We start from the raw sequence: 21,762 nt of genomic DNA, 5'->3' as shown, positions 1-21,762 counted from the left end.
TCTGGAACAGCGCTTGCAGGAGCGGGCTCTGGAACAGCGCTTGCAGGAGCGGGCTCTGGAACAGCGCTTGCAGGAGCGGGCTCTGGAACAGCGCTTGCAGGAGCGGGCTCTGGAACAGCGCTTGCAGGAGCGGGCTCTGGAACAGCGCTTGCAGGAGCGGGCTCTGGAACAGCGCTTGCAGGAGCGGGCTCTGGAACAGCGCTTGCAGGAGCGGGCTCTGGAACAGCGCTTGCAGGAGCGGGCTCTGGAACAGCGCTTGCAGGAGCGGGCTCTGGAACAGCGCTTGCAGGAGCGGGCTCTGGAACAGCGCTTGCAGGAGCGGGCTCTGGAACAGCGCTTGCAGGAGCGGGCTCTGGAACAGCGCTTGCAGGAGCGGGCTCTGGAACAGCGCTTGCAGGAGCGGGCTCTGGAACAGCGCTTGCAGGAGCGGGCTCTGGAACAGCGCTTGCAGGAGCGGGCTCTGGAACAGCGCTTGCAGGAGCGGGCTCTGGAACAGCGCTTGCAGAGGCTGGCTCTGGAACCGCGCTTGCAGGGGCTGGCTCTGGAACCGCGCTTGCAGGGGCTGGCTCTGGAACCGCGCTTGCAGGGGCTGGCTCTGGAACCGCGCTTGCAGGGGCTGGCTCTGGAACCGCGCTTGCAGGGGCTGGCTCTGGAACCGCGCTTGCAGGGGCTGGCTCTGGAACAGCGCTTGCAGAGGCTGGCTCTGGAACAGCGCTTGCAGAGGCTGGCTCTGGAACAGCGCTTGCAGAGGCTGGCTCTGGAACAGCGCTTGCAGAGGCTGGCTCTGGAACAGCGCTTGCAGAGGCTGGCTCTGGAACAGCGCTTGCAGAGGCTGGCTCTGGAACAGCGCTTGCAGAGGCTGGCTCTGGAACAGCGCTTGCAGAGGCTGGCTCTGGAACAGCGCTTGCAGAGGCTGGCTCTGGAACAGCGCTTGCAGAGGCTGGCTCTGGAACAGCGCTTGCAGAAGCTGGCTCTGGAACAGCGCTTGCAGAAGCTGGCTCTGGAACAGCGCTTGCAGAAGCTGGGCTCTGGAACAGCGCTTGCAGAAGCTGGCTCTGGAACAGCGCTTGCAGAAGCTGGCTCTGGAACAGCGCTTGCAGAAGCTGGCTCTGGAACAGCGCTTGCAGAAGCTGGCTCTGGAACAGCGCTTGCAGAAGCTGGCTCTGGAACAGCGCTTGCAGAAGCTGGCTCTGGAACAGCGCTTGCAGAAGCTGGCTCTGGAACAGCGCTTGCAGAAGCTGGCTCTGGAACAGCGCTTGCAGAAGCTGGCTCTGGAACAGCGCTTGCAGAAGCTGGCTCTGGAACAGCGCTTGCAGAAGCTGGCTCTGGAACAGCGCTTGCAGAAGCTGGCTCTGGAACAGCGCTTGCAGAAGCTGGCTCTGGAACCGCGCTTGCAGGAGCGGGCTCTGGAACCGCGCTTGCCGCGGCGGGCTCAGGAACCGCGCTTGCCGCGGCGGGCTCAGGAACCGCGCTTGCCGCCGCGGGCTCAGGAACAGCGCTAGGGACAGCCTGAGATGAAGAGCGAGAGGCTCCCTTTCTCCTCTTTCTCCTTGGTCGCGAAGCGGAATCCGTAGCCGGACTAGCGACCAGTTGGAGATGTTCAGCAGGGATCGTAACTGGAGCTGGGAGGGCGTTCTCGGGCAACGCTGACTCTGTAGAAGATGACTCCGAAGGAGAATCCCATGAAGTTCGCCTCCCTCGTTTGCCACAGAGATTAGCAGGTGTGGGTAAAACCTCGGGAGACGAAACAGTACCAGCCTGAACACCCTGGGCAACAACAGCCAGGACACGACCCTCCGGGATCACAGGCAGCGAGACGGATGGAGAGAAGACAGAGCCCCGCAACTCCCTTCGTGACAGGCCGTCCACCATGTCAGAAAACGGGCGATCTATCAACCTCTCCCGTTCAGCCAGAGGAGGAGGAGCGTTGAGACCCGCTATGAAGTAGCGGTTGAGAAGGATATCAGGGAGGAAGAGCCGCTTCTCATTCGCGACCCGGGCATACTCCCTTATCGAAAGCTCTCCCTGGGAGGGGATCGGGAGTTTGCCCCTCTTCGAGTCGGCGATGGTCCTGTGCCACCACTCCTTAAGAAGGTCCGACTGAGACTCGACGGGCGAGGACCTTCTGTCTGCTGGGTTCGAAGATGGCCGGTTCATTCTGTTATGGTGATGCAAGGATGAACCCAATTGCAGACGGTTTGCAGGAAACAAGGTTTATTCTTTACAAATAACAGGGAAAACAAAACCCACGAGGGGGCAAAACAAGACAGGATAGACTAACAAGACTAGACTAAGACTGACAGAAAACAGAACAATAAACTAACAGCTAAGACAGGATCAAACACTTCACAAGACTTCTCAACAGGTTACTCACGAATGAATCTTCACATAAAGATTGGCAATGAACCGGCACAGGACAGCAAACACAAGGGGATTAAATAGGGAGCAAACTAATCAGGAACACAGGTGATAATGGGTAAAGCAATCAAGACAAAACGAGGATAACAAGGGGGCGGGGCAGAGAACGAGACAACACAAGCACATGGCCCAAACAAATGGCCATGTGCTTGTACACAAAACATGGGTCTGTCATGATCCTGCCTCAAAACAAGAAAGATCTAGGACATGAAGGCAGAATCATGACAAGTTACTATAGCTAACATTGCAACAACAGCATACCTTGGTTCTGTGAAACTAAGCAAAACTCACATATGGAGCAGAAGCAACGCAACCCTTGGCGTCCGTTTTCCTTCTTTTTCCAGTGATATACTGCTGACTGCCCATCATGAGTGGACATGCCCCTTCTGATGATTGGCTCACTCTCTCCTCCCCCATTATGAGTGGACACGCCCCCTGCTGCTGATTGGCTCACTCTCTCCTCCCCCATCATGAGTGGACACGCCCCCTGCTGCTGATTGGCTCACTCTCTCCTCCCCCATCATGAGTGGACACACCCCCTACTGCTGATTGGCTAAAAGTTTTGTGCTGCTCCGTCCAATCCACTTTCAACAGCGTTTCTCAGAAATCGCTTACTGCACCTTTAATTCTTTTCCCTAACAACTATCATTTTAATTTAAGAACCAGGACAACCTGATTGTGGACAACCTAAATATATAAGGGCTTTTAAAAAGTGTGATTTCTAGACCTGGAAAATAATGGAAATTAATAAAATCTTAAGTCATGGACATTTTGAATATACATTTTACATTTCTACAACTTAGTAGACTGTCTAAAGTGGACCATCAAATAAAGTGTAACCCACTTCTAAAGTCAATATATTGACTATGTGTTCATGTGCTCTTCTTGAAACGATCTTTATTTGAGGGCTTTTCTCAGCAGAAGTGTATTGGTTTGAAAATAAAAATGAGTTTGTTTTTTTAGGCACCTTCAGACATTGCAATCGAGTGCCTGAACTCTGATGATACGAGCCTCTACCGGACATGCAACGTCAGCGCGCCGTTTATGAGGTCACACGCTCAGGTGAGATGCCTCAAACCTGTCTGAACATTGATCAGTCAATGATCACATGGTTTAGTGATGGCATTACCTTCAGTTAACCATTTCCTTTTGCAAATGGCATGATATTAACATGGTACTTTATAGAAAATGTGATACATTTCCAGACTCCATGGTATTGTAGCGTTTCCAAAAACATGCATTGGTTCTTTTTTGTAAATAAAGATGTGGTCAGAATAATCCTACCACTCAATTGCTAGGAAAAACAAATATCACATGTTCCGATTTGAGAGAACATTGGAGTCAATCTGCAGCAAAACAGAAGCCCGGGGTTGTTGAAAACATGTCTGTAATCCTCCTGACATCGACAGAAGCCGCAGAACGGAAAACTCGTCACGTAAAAACCCGTGATTCTCTTCATGTGCAGATGTTTGTTTATGCCTGTCAGAATGGGGCAGATATATCATCATTTCTCTGCTCATTTTCCACCATTCTCGTACGCCATGCGTCTCTTTCTCTCAGTGGGATTGTTCCTCAGGTATGTTCTGTGGTTGTTTAGTTTTATTTTGGGCTGGCGTCGACCCAGACTCTTCGTCTGATTACTCGAATTCCCCTCGTGTCTCTGGGGCCGGATGGAAATTCAATGCACCTTCTGTTCAAATCCGGTACAAAGCAACTCCATTAATCAACGCCGGTACGGCCAATTAGATGACGATGAGTAATGCAGAAACCATAAATGACTAGAATAGAAGAACAGTATGTCCTTTTGTTCAGTTTAGCTTCTTTGTTGTCATTTGTTGACATTTTATTTCATTTATCCAGTTATATTTTCGCCTGGAGTTTGAGTTCAGCAGATCTGTCTTCTTGAACTACGTCCAGATCAGCCTGAGGGTCTCCAGGTGAGGTCATGACCTTTGAACCAATGAGAATCTCATGAGAATATTTTTTATTGATGTGCAACATGAATTTAGATTGCTGTTGGCAATCAAACACTCAGCCGCAACACTTCCAGGTTACTCATGACTATTTTTTTTATTGTTTTGTTGAGATTAATCTAAGAGTGCTCTGTTTGTTTCATTCAGTGAAGGTGAAGAGATGTTTCCAGAGGACAACATTAATGACATTTATCACAGTCTGAAATATGAGGCTGATATTCTCTTCACAAGGTAACATAGTACAAGTGAATCTCACAAAGAAATCTTTAAAAATCAAGTAACTATATTTAGCATAAGAAAAAGTAAGTTGTATAAGTAATCGAAGTATCTTTTTTTTTTCTTTTATGAAATATCATTATAGCAATGTGAAAAAATAACTTCAATCTATTAAAACTTTGAATAAAAAAATCTTAAAGGTCCAAAAACAGGTCAAAATAAAGCATTTTTTCATGCAAAATGTTTTTAGATTTTAATTTTGACTTTGAGGTGAAATATGACTCAGACATCTTCTTGACAGGTTTTGTTAGATTCACCCAGAACTATTACGGTAACACTTTAAAATACGGTTTTATTTGTTAACATTAGTCAACATCAACGAACTTCTAAAGCATCTCAGTTAATTTTAACATTTACTAGTATATTATTAAAATCGAAACATGGTCCTGAGATAACATGAACTAACAATAAACAGTTGTATTTTTATGAACTAATGTTAAAAAAGATAATAATAAATACTGTAACAAATGTATTGCTCATTGTATAATGTTAGCTAATGCATTAACTAATAAGACCTTATTGCAAGGTGTTACCATGTTTTTTTATATTGAATCATTCATACTGTGAGTCAGGACAGTCTCTTTCTTTCAGAGATTCCAGTGCGTCCCGTTTTGAGATCAAACCTGAGCTTTCCCAGAGCGTCCCTGTTGGGAGCGGACCGCCCTTCAACCTCTCTTATCAGGTGGGCTCGCCACATCCAAACCATTCTTCATAATGAATCAGAGAACTATTTCCATTGGACGTCTATGATGTCTCTGCTAAAACAGAACCTATTTGTTTTGCAGATCCAGAATCTTGGCCTCTTCCCTATATCTGATCTTCTCTTCACGTTAAACGTCTTCAGTGTGACCAGAAAAGCAAACACTCTCGTGCACCTCTCAGACTTGGATATCGATCAGGTGCATTTTTAGTTCACTTATTTATATTTACATATTTTTCCATCACAATCTCAAACTACAAATCTCGCAACTGTGACTTTATTTTTCGCAATTACGAGTTTATCTCGCAACTCTTTACTTTATTTTTCGCAATTACAAGTTTATATCTCGCAACTCTAACTTTATTTTTCGCAATTACGAGTTTATATCTCGCAACTCTGACTTTATTTTTCGCAATTACGAGTTTATCTCGCAACTCTTTACTTTATTTTTCGCAATTACAAGTTTATATCTCGCAACTCTGACTTTATTTTTCGCAATTACGAGTTTATCTCTCGCAACTTTGACTTTATTTTTTGCAATTACAAGTTTATATCTCGCACCTCTAACTTTATTTTTCGCAATTACGAGTTTATATCTCGCAACTCTAACTTTAATTTTCGCAATTACGAGTTTATATCTCGCAACTCTGACTTTATTTTTCGCAATTACGAGTTTATCTCTCGCAACTTTGACTTTATTTTTTGTAATTACAAGTTTATATCTCGCACCTCTAACTTTATTTTTTGCAATTACGAGTTTATATCTCGCAACTCTGACTTTATTTTTCGCAATTACAAGTTTATTTCTTGCAACTCTGACTTTATTTTTCGCAATTACGTGTTTATATCTCGCAACTCTGACTTTAATTTTCGCAATGACGAGTTTATATCTCGCAACTCTGAATTTTATTTTTCGCAATTTCGAGTTTATATCTAGCAACTCTGACTTCTATTTTTCGCAATTACAAGTTTATCTCTCGCAACTTTGACTTTTTTCGCAATTACGAATTTATATCTCGCAACTTTGACTTTATTTTTCCTCAATTTCGAGTTTATATCTAGCAACTCTGACTTCTATTTTTCGCAATTACAAGTTTATCTCTCGCAACTTTGACTTTATTTTTCGCAATGACGAGTTTATATCTCGCAACTTTGACTTTATTTTTTGTAATTACAAGTTTATATCTCGCACCTCTAACTTTATTTTTCGCAATTACGAGTTTATATCTCGCAACTCTGACTTTATTTTTCGCAATTACAAGTTTATTTCTTGCAACTCTGACTTTATTTTTCGCAATTACGAGTTTATATCTAGCAACTCTGACTTCTATTTTTCGCAATTACAAGTTTATCTCTCTAAACTCTGACTTTATTTTTCGCAATGAGTTTATATCTTGCAACTCTGACTTTTATTTTCCGCAATTACAAGTATCTTGCAACTCTGACTTTTTTCGCAAGTACGAATTTATATCTCACAACTTTGACTTTATTTTTCCTCAATTCCGAGTTTAAATCTCACAACTCTGACTTTATTTTTTCGCAAATATGAGTTTATATCTCACAACTTTCACTTTATTTTTCCTTAATTCCGAGTTTAAATCTCGCAACTCTGACTTTATTTTTTCGCAATTACGAGTTTATATCTCAAAATTCTGACTTTATTTTCTTCAATTCTTAACTTATATCTCACCATTCTGACTTTATTTTTTGCAATTACGTGTGTATAACTCACATTTCAGACTTTTTTTCTCAGAATTGTAAAGTATAAACTTAAAATTGCGAGGAAAAAAGTCAGAATTGTGAGATAAAAAGAGGCAATTAACTTTTTTATTTTTTCATTCTGTGGTGAAAATAAGTTTCTATATAAAACAGGAAAAATAAATAAATATAATTCAAAGGAAAAACTGTTTTTTGGCAGATATTTGTTCTTGTTTTAAGCATAAAGTCATACATCATAAAGTCATACATACAAAACATTTTGACAATGTTTTCAGAAAACAATACTTATAACTTAAGTAAATGTATCTTGATTAAGAATATTTCGATATTTACTGAAAAACAAGGCAAAAATACTGAGTAAGAAAATCATTATTCGCAGTGCATGTTAATCTGAATCTGAAAATTGTCATTATTTTAGTAAACAAATCCTTTAATTGCTTCCAGAGCTTCTTATTTTGCTTGTTTCATAATGCAAGTGATCTGTTTATCCAGTTTATTCGAGTTGGAATAGCATGAGTTCAATCAGTAGTTCTGTTTTAGTAAGAGGTGTTCTTGTGTAAATCTTCATCTGTTTTATTATCAAGAAAAGCTTTTGGCGTGTGTTTGAGACTCTGTTTGCTCGTCTCAGATGGCTGGATCGCACTGCAATGTTCCACGTGTCATCACCGCCGGCTCGTCCTCGCAGGAAGACCTCTCTCTCAACCCGCACATGGTGAACTTTGCTCTTTTTACACATCGTCCAAACTTCTGCAAAAGTTTTGCGATAGATTAACTGCATCCATCTGCCGGGAAACAAAGCAACAGAATGCAGGAGTGATAAAGCTTGATGAAAACAAACTACCCGACCTGCTTCATCATATTCAGCTGGCTAGAGATAACAAGACCATTCGTTCGCAGTCTATATGCGCTCCAAATTGGAAATGATTCACTCCTTTAGCAGTTTCCTCTCTGGCACATTATATTTCCAAGTGTGACGTGATCAAAGCTGTTTTAAAAGGGACTCATTATGCTTTTTTTCCCCATGTTCATCTTTCTTTAGTGTGTAGTGTTGTAACGTTCTTCTCTATATCAGAGTCAGTGTTTCTGAACTCATTGTAGTCTTGAGTTTCTTCCGGGAACGAACACGTCTCAATATTCCTCATTATAACAATTAATACGCAGAATAAAGGGGCGGGGCCTGGTTGAGTTAGTTAGTAGTGTGTTAAACTGGAGGTTATGGTAAGGGGCGGGACATTTCCCAAACACACTCGAAGCGCTCGACCAATCACAACACACTGCTCCAGTCGACCAATCAGAGCACAGTGTGCTTTTCAGAAGGAGGGGCTTCATAGAGACAGGAACTAAACAGAGCGTTACTGACAGACTGGGAAGAGAAGAGCCGCAACAATGGAGAATATGAGGAGAATAATCAACATTCAAGCAGGAAAACCTGTTCTAGAGACATGGCCTGTTTAAAGTCATTCATATTGTGCGATTTCTGTTCACAGAACGCATCCACCAGCGATGCATTACTTGCGCAATGTAGAATCAACCTGCTTCCCCAAGGAGACGTTAGCATCACCGCAACAGGACGGCTCAATCTTCACACGTTATTAGCCGTGAGTATTTTCTGTTTAACCCTGCTGGAAATCCTGACGTTTACCAGCAAACTAAACCTGATCATATGGCTTCAACCTGGGAGACTGGTCTGGTTGGCAGAACTTTACCGTAAAAAATAAGGTTTAAGTTTTACAGATTTAACTTAAACATGTTATTTCTTTAACTGACATAATAATGGTATATTAAATTATTAATATATAATACTGACAGTCACCTTAAAAATCCAGATGATAAAGAGAAAGTAGCATGATCAATCAAAGTCAGCATAACTAGCTTTTCCACAAGCTGAAGGAAATACTAATGTAACACACGACACTAAAATAATGCAATAAACATTCATTTAACAGCATAACATAAGACCCTAATATACAGAACTTGACTAGTTATTTCAATGAAAACACATTAAATGTAAAGTGTCACACAGGGAATTATGGAAATGTCAACTTATGTTTTTTCATTGTGGACCATCAAAATAAAGTGTAAGCATGATTTTTGTGTAGTTAATGAAGTTAAAAAAAAAATTTCGAAACTGGTTTTGAATCAGAATTGAATCAGTATTGAATCAGAAAGTTGTTGCGCAGACATTTGGAAGTGGTCCTGACTCTTAATGAGCTGTTTTTTGCTTTCGTCTCATTCCTCAGGTGAGATTTAAACGGTTAGATCTGGTAATGACGGGAGCCGTTGAGTTGAGCCCCTCCAGTCCGATGTTCCTCCATGAGGAAAGGCCCATGAGACATGTGAGTGCGCTGGAAAACCCATGGATATGAAATGAAATTATGCATTTGAGCTCGCTTTATTACGTTTGCTTGTGCATATGTAGGGTTGTAATGAGAAAGAAAGGGCAGTTGTTTACAGAAAGTGTTTGTGCGTTTTGGTCAACACAAATGAGGCCTTTCTATGGAAGCTTGTTTCTTTAAAAAGATAATTGCGACTTTTCATCAGAATTGCGTGATATGTCAAAATTGCGAGATGTAAACTTACAATTGCTAGTTATTAGACTGATTATTATTAGACTATTATTTATTAGACTATAAAAGACTGACTTTTTTTCTCATAATTGTGACTTTATAACTCGCAATTCTGACTTTATATCTCGCAATTCTGACTTTATATCTCGCAATTCTGACTTTATAACTCGCAATTCTGACTTTATATCACGCAATTCTGACTTTATAACTCGCAATTCTGACTTTATATCTCGCAATTCTGACTTTATATCTCGCAATTCTGACTTTATATCTCGCAATTCTGACTTTATATCACAATTTGAGACTTTATATTATGCAATTCTGACTTTATAACTCGCAATTGTGCGTTATAAATTGAGAATTGCGAGATATAAACATGTAATTCTGAGAAGTTTATTTATTTATCGCAATTGCGAGTTTATATCTCACAATTCTCACTTTATAACACACAATTGGGACTTTATATCATGCATTTCTGAGATAAAATGTCACTCACAATGTAAACTCGCAATTTTGAGGAAAAAAAGTCCGAATTATGAGATTAACAGTCACAATTATGTTTATTTTTTATTCTGTGGTGGAAACAAGCTTCCATACCTTTCTGATACACTCTTTAAAAAAAAAAAAGGTTCTAATATTGGGTTTTCACAACCATTTTTTAGCTCCCCCAAAGACCATTTCAGTGAAACATTAATGATCTAAAGAACCTCTTTTTCCACTATAAAGAACCTGGAATGGAATGGAATGTTAGAGGTTCTTCATGGAACCATCGATGCCAATAAAGAACCTTTATTTATAAAAGTGTAAGCAGGTGGAAAATGAACAAACTCTTCTGGAGAATCACTCAAATGTCATACTGCCCCCTTCTGGATAAGAATGCAATTTACCGGATAACCCGGTGCAAAAGAGTGTAACTTAACATCCTCACAAATATGAGGCCAAATCTTGTATATCCGATTCCTCTAAGAATTTGACTCTAACGCTTTGTATTCTGGTTCTGAAGATAATCCTGGAGATTAGGAAGGAGGACGAATACAGAATTCCCTTCTGGGTGATTATTGGAAGTACTCTGGGAGGACTACAGCTTCTGGCCCTGCTGGTACTGGCGCTCTGGAAGGTTTGGGATGGATTTTATTCAAAGTTACCCACTGAAATGAGCCAATCCTAAATTCCATCCATATGTTGCCATTCTCTTTTACATTAGATTAAGTAGAACTTAATTTACATATATGTGACCCTAGACCACAAAACCAGTCACAAGGGTAAATTTTTTTAGGGTATTGTAGGGTTTGTTAGAGGTTAAATCTCCTGGAACGCTTCCACTAAAACAAATCACTGTTTTTCTTTCATCCTCAGCTTGGATTCTTCCACAGGCAAAAGAGAAAGAGAGAAGAGCAGGCGACCAATGAGAAGACAGCAGAGGATCGGTAACCGCACGGCAACCAATGAGAAGACAGCAGAGGATCGGTAACCGCACGGCAACCTCCTCAGCCAATCACTCAGGGATTCTCCAGACACGGTGTGCGTCAGCCAATCAGCTGCTCTCGAGCACTGCCACGCCCTCCTGCAGTCTGACCAATCAGCTCGCTTTGTGCTGCCAATTAAGACAAGAATATGTGAAGAGAAGAGGCTGAAGCTTTAGTGTGAGACTTTTAAATCCAGGTCAAAAGAGAAAGAGATGGAAAGTATTGAAGCTTGTTTCTGCCACAGAATAAATAAATAAATAAAAGAATTCTCACAATTGTGTGTTATAAAGTCAGAATTGCTTGATATAAAGTTGCAATTGTGTTATAAAGTCAGAATTGCTTGATAAAAAGTCGCAATTGCGCATTCTAAAGTCAGAATTGCGTGATATAAAGTCAGAATTGCGTGATATAAAGTCAGAATTGCGTGATATAAAGTCAGAATTGCGTGATATAAAGTCAGAATTGCGCGATATAAAGTCGTAACTGTGTTATAAAGTCAGAATTGCGTGATATAGTCGCAATTGTGTAATAAAGTCAGAATTGCGCGCTAAAAAGTCGCAATTGCGCATTCTAAAGTCAGAATTGCATGATATAGTCAGAATTGCATGATATAAAGTCAGAATTGCGTGATATAAAGTCAGAATTGCGTGATATAAAGTCGTAACTGTGTTATAAAGTCAGAATTGTATGATATAAAGTCGCAATTGTGTAATAAAGTCAGAATTGCGCGATAAAAAGTCGCAATTGCGCATTCTAGTCAGAATTGCATGATATAAAGTCGTAAATGTGTTATAAAGTCAGAATTGTGTGATATAAAGTCGCAATTGTGTAATAAAGTCAGAATTGCGTGATATAAAGTCATAACTGTGTTATAAAGTCAGAATTGCGCATTCTAAAGTCAGAATTGTGAGATATAAAGTTAGAATTGCGAGATATAAAGTCAGAATTGCGAGATATAAAGTCAGAATTGCGTGTTATAAAGTCACAATTGTGAGATAAAAATTTGCAATTATCTTTTAAAATGTTTTATTCTGTGGCGGAAACAAGCTTCCATAGGAAAGAACTAGTCAACGAAAAAACAAACAGTAATGAACAGGCTCCAGTTTTTGGTACTGATGAAATGTTTGTGCATCATGAAACAAACCTCAGATCACAGAACCGACTCTTTTGCTGCAGCGTAGATTCAAGCTGATGCACTTGCACATTGTAAAGAATTTTGAACTTGAAATATGTAAATATGAAAAAGTTCAGCAATATAATGCAATACAAATATTTAACCATAAAATTATTAATATCTTGCACTTTTTGTTGTCACTAATTTTATATAGTTCGAGTTTTTTGCAGCTGGAAAGTATTCCATTTGTATTTCTGTGGGGGTTTTCTATCACTTGAAATTGGTAAAAGTGCTTAAGGGTAGTTGAAATAATGAAATGGATGGGAAAAACATTTTATGTGCTGTAACCTTATTGGTTCACAGTTTTTCACCTTTTATTTGCAATAATTAATTTTTTTACTTTTTTTACTCTAAATTTACTTAAAATTCTAAAAGGTTTTTGCTGTTTTATAAATGTTACTGTAGCGTGATGAGTTTAAGACATTTTAAAAAATTATATTTTTTTTATATTTAAAAAATATTCCAATTATATTTCCAATATTCCATGTATTCTCTCCATTAACATATAAATGTCTAACAAGTAGACAAATACTATAGAAATAAATAAATAAATAAATGCTCTTTGACATCTCAACTACCCTTAAACACTTTATGATCACTGTCTCGAATAACAGTGGCTGAGTTCAGAACTCAATACTAGTTTACTACTTATAAACACACTATACTGCTGGTTATTAGTTAAATTGTATGCATTATAAACCATTTCAACAGTATTGTCTTGGAAATAATAAAGACTAACATTTAAAATCAGAAAAGAGTTGTTAAAAATGTATGGCATTGCAGTAATACTTTATTCTGTGCATTGAGCAAATTTAGTCAAATGTAGGTGATCATGGTATACTGCAGAAATAAGTAAGTGTGGTGGTATGCGGTTCTGAACATAGTCACTCAATCGGACAGTATTTTTCTTATGACATGGCTTTACAGCTTTCACAGCCGTGGTGAATCTACGGTCACTTGTTTTAACTGTTGTCACTTATGTTGGCGTTTTATTGCATGTAGATGACAGCCGAATGTTCATGTGTTGTTGTTTTTTTTTATTGATCCACTGAATAAATTAAAATCATCAATTTAAAACACTTAAATCTTTCTTTTTGAAATCAGATCAGAACAGAATTAGTTTTATAGACTAATATGAACAGTGCCTACATATGTAAATATTACAAAACATAAAAGTTTAAATAAAGTGAGCAAAATATTTTGCTTGCTACATCACTCCCATAGTTGCATTTGTGTAATTTCACAATTTGAGTTTATCACTTTTTCTAACATGTTGAAAACATTCAGAAAAAAGAATCAGTAGGTGTGTCTGACACGAAGACTAAAGGTGCTGGAAATTAATCAAAAAGTAATCAGTTACATTACTAAAGTAATTAAAATTACAATACTTATTAGGGTAACTTGTAATCTGTAACCCATTACATTTCCAAAGTAACCTTCCCAACACTGTTTACACGACAACAATGTACTAAAAACAGAAAAGTTTTTACTTTATGTACAGACGACAACGCTGTCAAAACGATCCCCGTTCACACCGATCCGTGAAAACGATTAAAAACGCTGTATTCTGCTGCTAGGCCAGTAGATGGCGATATCACCTTGTAATGAAATGGACTTAAAACATAACACATTCACGTTTTTGTAGTTTACAATTACGATAACGGTATCTCTAGTGATGCATGATATACCGGCCACCATATCGGTATTGGCGGATATATGTTCGTTTTAATGTTATAGTTATCGGCCCAAAACTAAAATTTGGCCGATATATAATAAAGCTGATAAATAATGGATTATTTCCTTCAGCTGAGAGACTTCAGATGCGCACTGTTCAACATGATGGTTTTTAATTGCTTGAAATAGGATTGGAATCACTTCAAAGAAGGAAAATAAAGTTCAGTGCAGCAAGTCTGTCATATCGGCTACATAAAATTATAATGAGAACATCATAATTGTGTGTTTGGGACATGAATGTCAATGGTGAGACTTTTGTTTTCATAATCAGGCTCTCAAAAATTCTATAAAAATTTGATTTAGATTTATCGGCCAATATATCGGTTATCGGCTTTCAAATATTAAGAATTATCGGGTATCGGCCACTAAAACGTGCACTTTGAATCCCGTTTTCAAAAGTTTTGCATTTTCAGGCCCCCAAAACACTGTTGTCGTGTCAATGAACGGCCAAAACGCATAAAAAGTTTTCCATTTTTAGTTGAAAACGGTGTCGTGAAAACGGCCCCTAAGAGAAGTTTGCAAACCCTTCTTAAAAAAATAAATAAATCACAAACTCAAATACAAAAGAAGCACAGCACCTGACATGCATCTTCAGTTGATGTTTTTAATCTTATTTAACTTGGTTTGGAAATAAAAACACGTTGGACAATCCCCAGTAATTAAAGAATAAAACATGGTGCAAACACAGAGGGTTAAAAACCTCCACATTCAGATTCGGCCACATTCAAGCACTCAAACACACACACACACACGAGATAAAAGAGGGAAGATATGCTTCTCACACACTCACACAACAGCACCTTCCAGAATAAGGCCCCGTTACTCCAAAAGAGCTCCAGCAAATGTTCATTAACGCAAGTCAGAATTACAGACTTGCTAATTGGCTTTACAGTGGCGTTGTGTTAAAAAAAAAGAAAAAAAGAACCTATAATAATAATAATAAAAAGAGTTGCATTAAAAATAATACCGTAATTATAAATGTCCAACTTCTGGTTACAGGCACATTTTAATATTCAAATAAAAGAAAATCGCCTGGCACGAAGTTCAGCTTTAGGATATCAACACTCGGCTATTGATTCCTTATAAAATAGACATGTTAGACTCTGTTTTAAATAAACCTTTTATAAAATATGTTAAGAAAACCAAACAAATCTGAAAAGGTTGACAAAAGAGCAGCTTATTAAAAAAAGAGCTGTTCACATCGTCATGACGACTAAAGTTCAACACAATAAAAATGCTGTTCATCAAAAGAAGACATTTTCAAAATAAGAGTCTTTATCCATCACTCTCCTTGATTTGTTAAAAAAAAAAGAACCAGGATGAAACCGGAGACCCCAGTTACTTTGGGATAAAATGCAGCAGTCGGATTTAACATCTCCCAAATGGTTTGACAAGTAAATTAGGGACATATTATAGACTTATAATCCGTGCTGAGTACGTAAACAAGGTCAAATCAAGAGTCTTCAGCGTTAAATTAATCTCCGAAAGCATTAAACCAGATTTGATGGCAAACTAAAAGTACAGGTCAGTGAAATTCAACAAACTCCTCCAGGCTTTTGGGAATCTGGTCCCGATACAAGATGTGATGTTGCTGCACGGCACGAGCCGCCAGGCATTTCAGACTCATCTTCATTTGCGTCTTCAGAAGGATTTCAGAAACGCCCGTTGTGCTCTTGTCAAGAGGCGTCTTCTTTTGCTTGTTGGTCATGTCCGTGTGAGCGCCTGCTTCGACGAGGCTAATGATGATGGCGTGGAGGGTCAGAAAGTCGCTAATGGGGCGGTTGTATTGTACGATGAGATGCAGAGGACTGTTTCCTTCATTGTCCACGGCGTTCACTTGAGCGCCACAGTCTATGAGCAGCTTGGTAACTTGCGCGTTCGGAAAACTGCAAACGTCGTTGGTGTGGAAGTCGTCTACGGGCGTACCTGAGCTCGCCGCTAAGTGCAAAAGCGACGAGCCCTCGCGGGAACGCGGATCCAGGCGTATTAAGTCGTAGATCTGCTTGTTTATCCGCGCTCGTTCCTCTTCGCCGCACTGCGTTTTGGTGGAGATGCAAACCAAGTAGAGGAAGGTGAACACGTTAGATTCGTAGTTGTCGTTGGCCGCCGGTAACTCTGTTTCCGTAGCAGTTTGCATTCGCGAGATGCTGCGGCGGATCTCAATGACGCTCGCGCGCAAAACGTGCTCCACGTCTGACGCGCGAACCGGCTCTTTCAAGTGCACCATTTGCGAGAACACTTGCGCAAACCTCAAAAGGTCTTTGTGGGTGTTGCGGTTTCCTTGCTGGCGAAGGTACAACGCGTGAAGCCACAGCTTGATGCACTGATCGAACTCCATGTTGTCGGCGTAGACAGCGCCGCGGTATATAATGGGATGCGAAACGTCGATGTTATCTGAACCCAGAATTCGCTCGCGAATCATCAGGCCTTCCATGTGCAGCGCATCCCTGTCGTGCCGAATGGCCTCCAACTCTTGCAACGCCCGGCATTCGGTCCTCCCTCCGTACGCCTCGACAGGCGACAGCCACTCTTTAGCGATGACGTTCTGCGGATCACGAAACCTTTCCAGCATGGCAAGGTACAAGTAGTGGTAAGTCTTAAGAATGTCGTAATTCTCACGGTCGTTAGCGAAAGACGCTCCAAGAAGCTCCAGCGCTTCAATTCGGTTGTGCGCGTCGCAATCCGCGTGGGAAAGTAGCAGCTCTACCACATCCGCTTTGCAGCTTTCCGCCGCCACTTTTAGCGGCGTCATGCCGTGCCCGTTAACCACCATAGCCGCTTTGCATCGCACAAGCTCCTTAACGATGTCCAGATGCCCGGCTTCGGCGGCAAAATGTAACGCGGTAGCTCCACAGTGAGCTTTAGCATTGGGATTAGCACCGCGCTCCAGTAGGAAGTAAACAACATCGCCATGGCCCTTATAGGCGGCGATCATCAAACAAGTGTTGTCGTATTTGTTAGCGATGCTGATGTCGGCCTTGTGCTCCACAAGGTAGCGTACGATGTCCAGCCGGCCGTCGAAGCACGCAGCCCTGAGGGGGGTGGAGTTGGTGAGGGTGGTGTGGTTCACGTTAGCGTCGTGGGAAACTAGCAAACGCACCACCTCGAAATGACCAGCGCCGGCTGCACACCAAAGAGCCGTGGCGCCATCGATAATATACCTGTAAGAGTGAAAGACACGTCAGCAATAGAGTTGTGCAGGTATGAAATCACTTTGTAGTAGGGCTTTGACTCTGAACTTCGTTATTCGAATATAATTCGAATATCTAAAAAGATAATGATATTCAAACGAATATTAGGCAGCCTTTAATATTCGAACTTGTTATGGGCATTATTTTTTGTAATTGTGTTTCACTTCAGATTCCGAGGCTTTTTCACGGCTGGTTAAGTTGTGAATCGCGAGCTCATTAGCAAGGCTATGATTGGTCATCTGGGCTCCTGTAGGTGACGTTAGCGTCCTGGTTAGCGTCCGCATCAAACCGGCACTACTTTCATGCATCTCGTATCACTCAATGGACTCACGCTCTTCTTTCATTGGTAATTTTTTTGCGTCTCATTATTGATTGTTGTAAAAATTACCTCAGAGGACTTCAGTATTAATATTATGTAATTTGTTACCAGCTCGATTGTTTTGTACACTGTAATTTAATTTTTTTTTCTAAGCAGAAACTTTAGGATAATATACTGGTAAGATTCAATAGCTCAAATCAATATTTCATGTATAGAGGACAACAGGGCTAAACGCGCAGCGGGGTAATAAGCGCATTTGGCTTTCTCTTTTAAACCACTAGATGGCACATAAATTCATTCATTTGCATATTCATAGCACCGTGTATACTAAATGAGGCAAGGGTGTAGAGTTAAATTTAAGATATTTTACGGCATGAACTTTTAAAGTTCATTTTAAAGAAACTTTCAAAGTTAGAGTTTTAAGGGATACAATTATTGACTACAGGAGGACTTTAACAACTGCTTTTCAAGATGCACGTGGAAATTTGTTTGATCCTTAACGTTGATTCTGTGCTAATTTGATCAAATATTTAATGTTTTATTTTAAATGTTGTAGATTTATGTAGCAAGTGAGAATCTATATAATTATTGATTATATTTTGAGACAAAGGTGATTTTCAGTTTCGTTCAAGGTAATTAAAGCAACAGTTTTTCAATAAGGGAAGAATATGTAAAAGTTTGGCATTTGGGGAAGAAGGCACAATAATTAACATGATAATAAATATCTGACTGACTTTTAAATTTTTTGACATGACATGGTTAGATTCAGATGGTAAATATCATATTTGTTTGTGTGTCCACCTTAGAAATAATCACCATATTTATAATGAAACGATATTTAAAAATTATATTAATCATATCATATAATAAAATAATGTATTTGTAACTATTGTAAAAATTATTATGGGATCTCATTCAATGCTTTCAGAATCTTTACTTTAAAAAAAAGTAATAATTTTGCTTGTATTCTTAAAACATGTTTTAATGACATATATTTATTGAAAAAAATAATTATTTTATCAATCAAAATAAACCGAAAATAGTACAAACTTTGCCCACCTCATAGATTTAAAAAAAAAAACACTTTTATGATTTATTTTTAAACAAATCTGTTGTTCCATCAATGTTCAATAATTATTATTTTTTTTAATTCTGTAATCATACACTATGGGAATAGTGAAAAGCACATTTTCTTAAAGTGAGCCCTACAAGTAGCAGTGTAATAATAGAGAAAATACACAGTCAGCAAACGTATCCCTTACATAATAAATATAGTAGGGGTGTAATAATATATCATGTCACAATATATCTCAATACAAAAATGCAACAATATGTATCGTGGATATTTCACCCAAAATAAAAATTACTTTGTGATAAAAAATTCAAGTTTTTAGAGTTTTAGTGTCAGTGCTACATTAAACTACTAGATATAATGTTGAATATAATGTATAATAATGCCATGAGGGAATATTTGTGTGTCCTGATAATGCCGAATGTCTGATGTTACCAGTAAAAAGTGTCCTATATTATTATATAATTAAATATATCTAGCCAGTGTCAGAGTGCAAGTATATTCGTCTAAAATAATTCTGTATTTTCAGGTTCAGAATCATGAATATTGTTATTCTGGTGTCTCTATTGTCCTGTGCGTTGGGTTTCCAGCACCAAGACCGAGCCTGTTCATTTACACACACAATGTAAAACCAAATTTAGCATTTTAATCAACAGTAAATTTTTTATTAACCTTTTATCATATGTCTTGGAGTATCGCAATAATATGGTATTGTGAGTTCAGTATTGTGGTATGTATCGGATCGTGACATGAGGGTTTCGTTACACCCCAACTATATAGTAAAAGTAACTAAACTTCAGTCCAGACAGTTGACGGCACCCATTGATTTCCACAATAAGAAAAAAATATTATGGATCTCAATGGGTGTCGTCAACCGTTTTTTATTATTCGGATGCAAAATTCACTTTTATATGGTATATATATATATATATATATATATAATATATATATAATATAAATCTGTCTTTGAAGTGTGTGGACACAACCACCATACAATGAAAAAAATCCATTCACTCCTTTTTTTTAATCTTCAAAAAGTCTAAACACACTCAATATTCAAGCCTTTTGGATTTTCTGAGCAATATGATGTCATAATGCTCATATGACATCATATGCTCCGCCCACGACCACTGATGGACTGTCCCATATTAGCATAGTTTCCGTATTAGCATATTTAAAAGGGTGTTGTTTTACACAAACTTTGAGGAATTTTAACCAAAGTATGTTACAAACTGTACATGAAGACCCTTAATAATCATACCAACTTGTGGGAAATGGGCATCCGATGACCCCTATAAAAATATCTTCTTTTGTGTTCAACAGAAGATAGAAACTCATACAGGTTTGGAACAACTTGAGTGCAAGTAAATAATATACCAGATCTCATTTAATTTCTGAACGAACTATCCCTTTAACAGTTCAAACTCACCCATCAAATCTGACAGTCCCAGTCTGCTCAGTGTCCACCTTGTAATGGTCCAAAAGTAGCCGGACCACCTTGTCATGTCCGTTCCGAGCCGCGATAATGAGAGGAGTGGACCTCTGTCCGGCCACCTGGGTCACATACTCCAGCAGGTATCGAGTCTGGACGGTGGAGTGGTTCAGGAGCAGGGCTGCCAGGGTCAGGACTCTCCCCTCACTGGCTGCTTTGTGAACGTACCGGGCCAAGGACTCCAACCGGGCCAGAGCCGGTACCTCCGCCATCTGTGCAAGATTCGCCCACTGATCTCAGAGCAGATCAATCCGCCTCCCATTAAAAACACCTGCCTGAGCTCTACAGCTCATATATGACACCAGTGTAGAGTTTCAACCTGACCAACTGCATTATTCTGGTTATTAATATAACACGATCTGCTAATATGGATCTTATATAAAAACAAACGGAGACTTTTAGTCTGGCTTGGTGACGTCACGTTGAATCTTTTGATTATATGAATGTAGTCTAAAGGGGATAGGGCTCTTGTTGTAATAGATTTTGTAGCATATGTTATTATTATAATAATCCTATATGTTATAATACATGATTCATATACTATTAATATCGTAATTCAAATTAGTTTCGGTAGGAATTCTCTTTCACTTATGTGAGAAACGAGGTTACTCGCCGCATTCCTCCACTTTTGTGCTTCGGTTTGTTCTTAATCCAGTTCTGTGTCCCTCCGCGGTAAGTCCGCTGATCACTTCGCCGGAATGAATCCAGATTTCGCTGATGAATCCGACACTAATTCCGAAATAAGGCTCAAATTTGCGCTCAATGTGATTGTGTCTTTCACCTCTGCTAGATACGACGCACGGAAATGAAGTCAGCAATAACAGGAAGTGCGACACTGTCTGGGAATCATGCGATGCCTATTTCGAAATAAAAGTCCCATGTGAATTTTTTTTTTTTTTGAAAAATAGCACGGGTAAAATGAATATATAGCCTATATTATATCTACCTTATTGTATTATATTTCTCAGGTGGAACACTTTTTAAACCATTTGTAACTATATTTTTTAAACCATATAATTGAACTGTTTCTATTATTTTTATAGGCTATATTTTATATTTATATATATAAAAAATATCATATCTACCTTATTATTTCTCAGATGGAACACTTTTAAAACCATTTGTAACTATATTTTTTAAACTATATAATTTAACTGTTTCTATTATTTTTGATATATTTTATATTTATAAATATTATATACATTTAATTTGAGTCATCTGAAATATTTGTACATCACTGTACAAAAGATAATATCACTAATAAAGTAATCTGAATTTTTAATTGTGTAGATATAGAAATAATTTATAGACTAAAACAATCCATAACTAGATTTCATGTTTAATTTATAAATAACCATTTTCTTATTTTTCTTTCGAAGGTATTAAAATGCTTTTCCAGGGACACATGGTGCTGTATATTGAACAAAAATATTAAATCCTGAACCATTTCATGCGTTTCACAAAGGGTGGGGTTTTGGATTAAAGGTTTATCTCAACCACACCAAAACGCACTGAAAACCTAATCTTTACGGGATTTTGTTTGAGCAGACAAGCTCGACATATTCATGAGCCAAACTAGTTGTTATTTATGTTTTATTTTACCAAATGAATTAGCATTTATTTGAATAAGTCATATCGTCAGCTCAGAGGGACTGAGTTGA

The 21,762-nt window shown here is 39.1% G+C and overlaps 2 protein-coding genes across 2 annotated transcripts in view; one reads left to right on the top strand and one right to left on the bottom strand.

Moving 5' to 3' along the window:
• itga11b (integrin, alpha 11b) overlaps positions 1 to 13,372 on the top strand; it is a 57,553-nt gene extending 44,181 nt beyond the window's left edge. Inside the window, exons 21-30 of the mRNA XM_081356421.1 lie at positions 3,382 to 3,480; positions 4,279 to 4,355; positions 4,539 to 4,622; positions 5,259 to 5,349; positions 5,453 to 5,566; positions 7,715 to 7,798; positions 8,574 to 8,684; positions 9,327 to 9,422; positions 10,657 to 10,770; positions 11,010 to 13,372. Of these exons, the coding sequence (XP_081212547.1) occupies positions 3,382 to 3,480; positions 4,279 to 4,355; positions 4,539 to 4,622; positions 5,259 to 5,349; positions 5,453 to 5,566; positions 7,715 to 7,798; positions 8,574 to 8,684; positions 9,327 to 9,422; positions 10,657 to 10,770; positions 11,010 to 11,084 (945 nt within the window). The 3' untranslated portion in view covers positions 11,085 to 13,372. The remainder of the gene's footprint in view (positions 1 to 3,381; positions 3,481 to 4,278; positions 4,356 to 4,538; positions 4,623 to 5,258; positions 5,350 to 5,452; positions 5,567 to 7,714; positions 7,799 to 8,573; positions 8,685 to 9,326; positions 9,423 to 10,656; positions 10,771 to 11,009) is intronic.
• A 133-nt stretch (positions 13,373 to 13,505) lies between these two features.
• On the bottom strand, positions 13,506 to 20,908 carry fem1b (fem-1 homolog b). The gene is made up of 2 exons (XM_081356422.1): positions 20,039 to 20,908; positions 13,506 to 17,188 (listed from the first exon to the last, which is right to left on the bottom strand). The coding sequence occupies exons 1-2, from the start codon at positions 20,311 to 20,313 to the stop codon at positions 15,553 to 15,555; spliced, it is 1,911 nt and encodes a 636-aa protein (XP_081212548.1). The 5' UTR covers positions 20,314 to 20,908; the 3' UTR covers positions 13,506 to 15,552.
• Positions 20,909 to 21,762: the final 854 nt, after the last annotated feature.

The sequence above is a fragment of the Scardinius erythrophthalmus genome (assembly GCF_964197995.2).
Source record: "Scardinius erythrophthalmus genome assembly, chromosome: 24".
Classification (NCBI taxonomy): Eukaryota; Metazoa; Chordata; class Actinopteri; order Cypriniformes; family Leuciscidae; genus Scardinius; species Scardinius erythrophthalmus.
This window is presented reverse-complemented; position numbering and strand designations above follow the sequence as displayed.

What these genes read in the sequence shown, in the direction of transcription:
- fem1b (XM_081356422.1), bottom strand. Translation starts at nt 20,313, where the DNA reads ATGGCGGAGGTACCGGCTCTGGCCCGGTTGGAGTCCTTGGCCCGGTAC. An exon ending in GGGACTGTCAGATTTGATGG is followed by an intron (nt 17,189 to 20,038) that starts GTGAGTTTGAAC and finishes TCACTCTTACAG; the next exon opens with GTATATTATCGATGGCGCCA.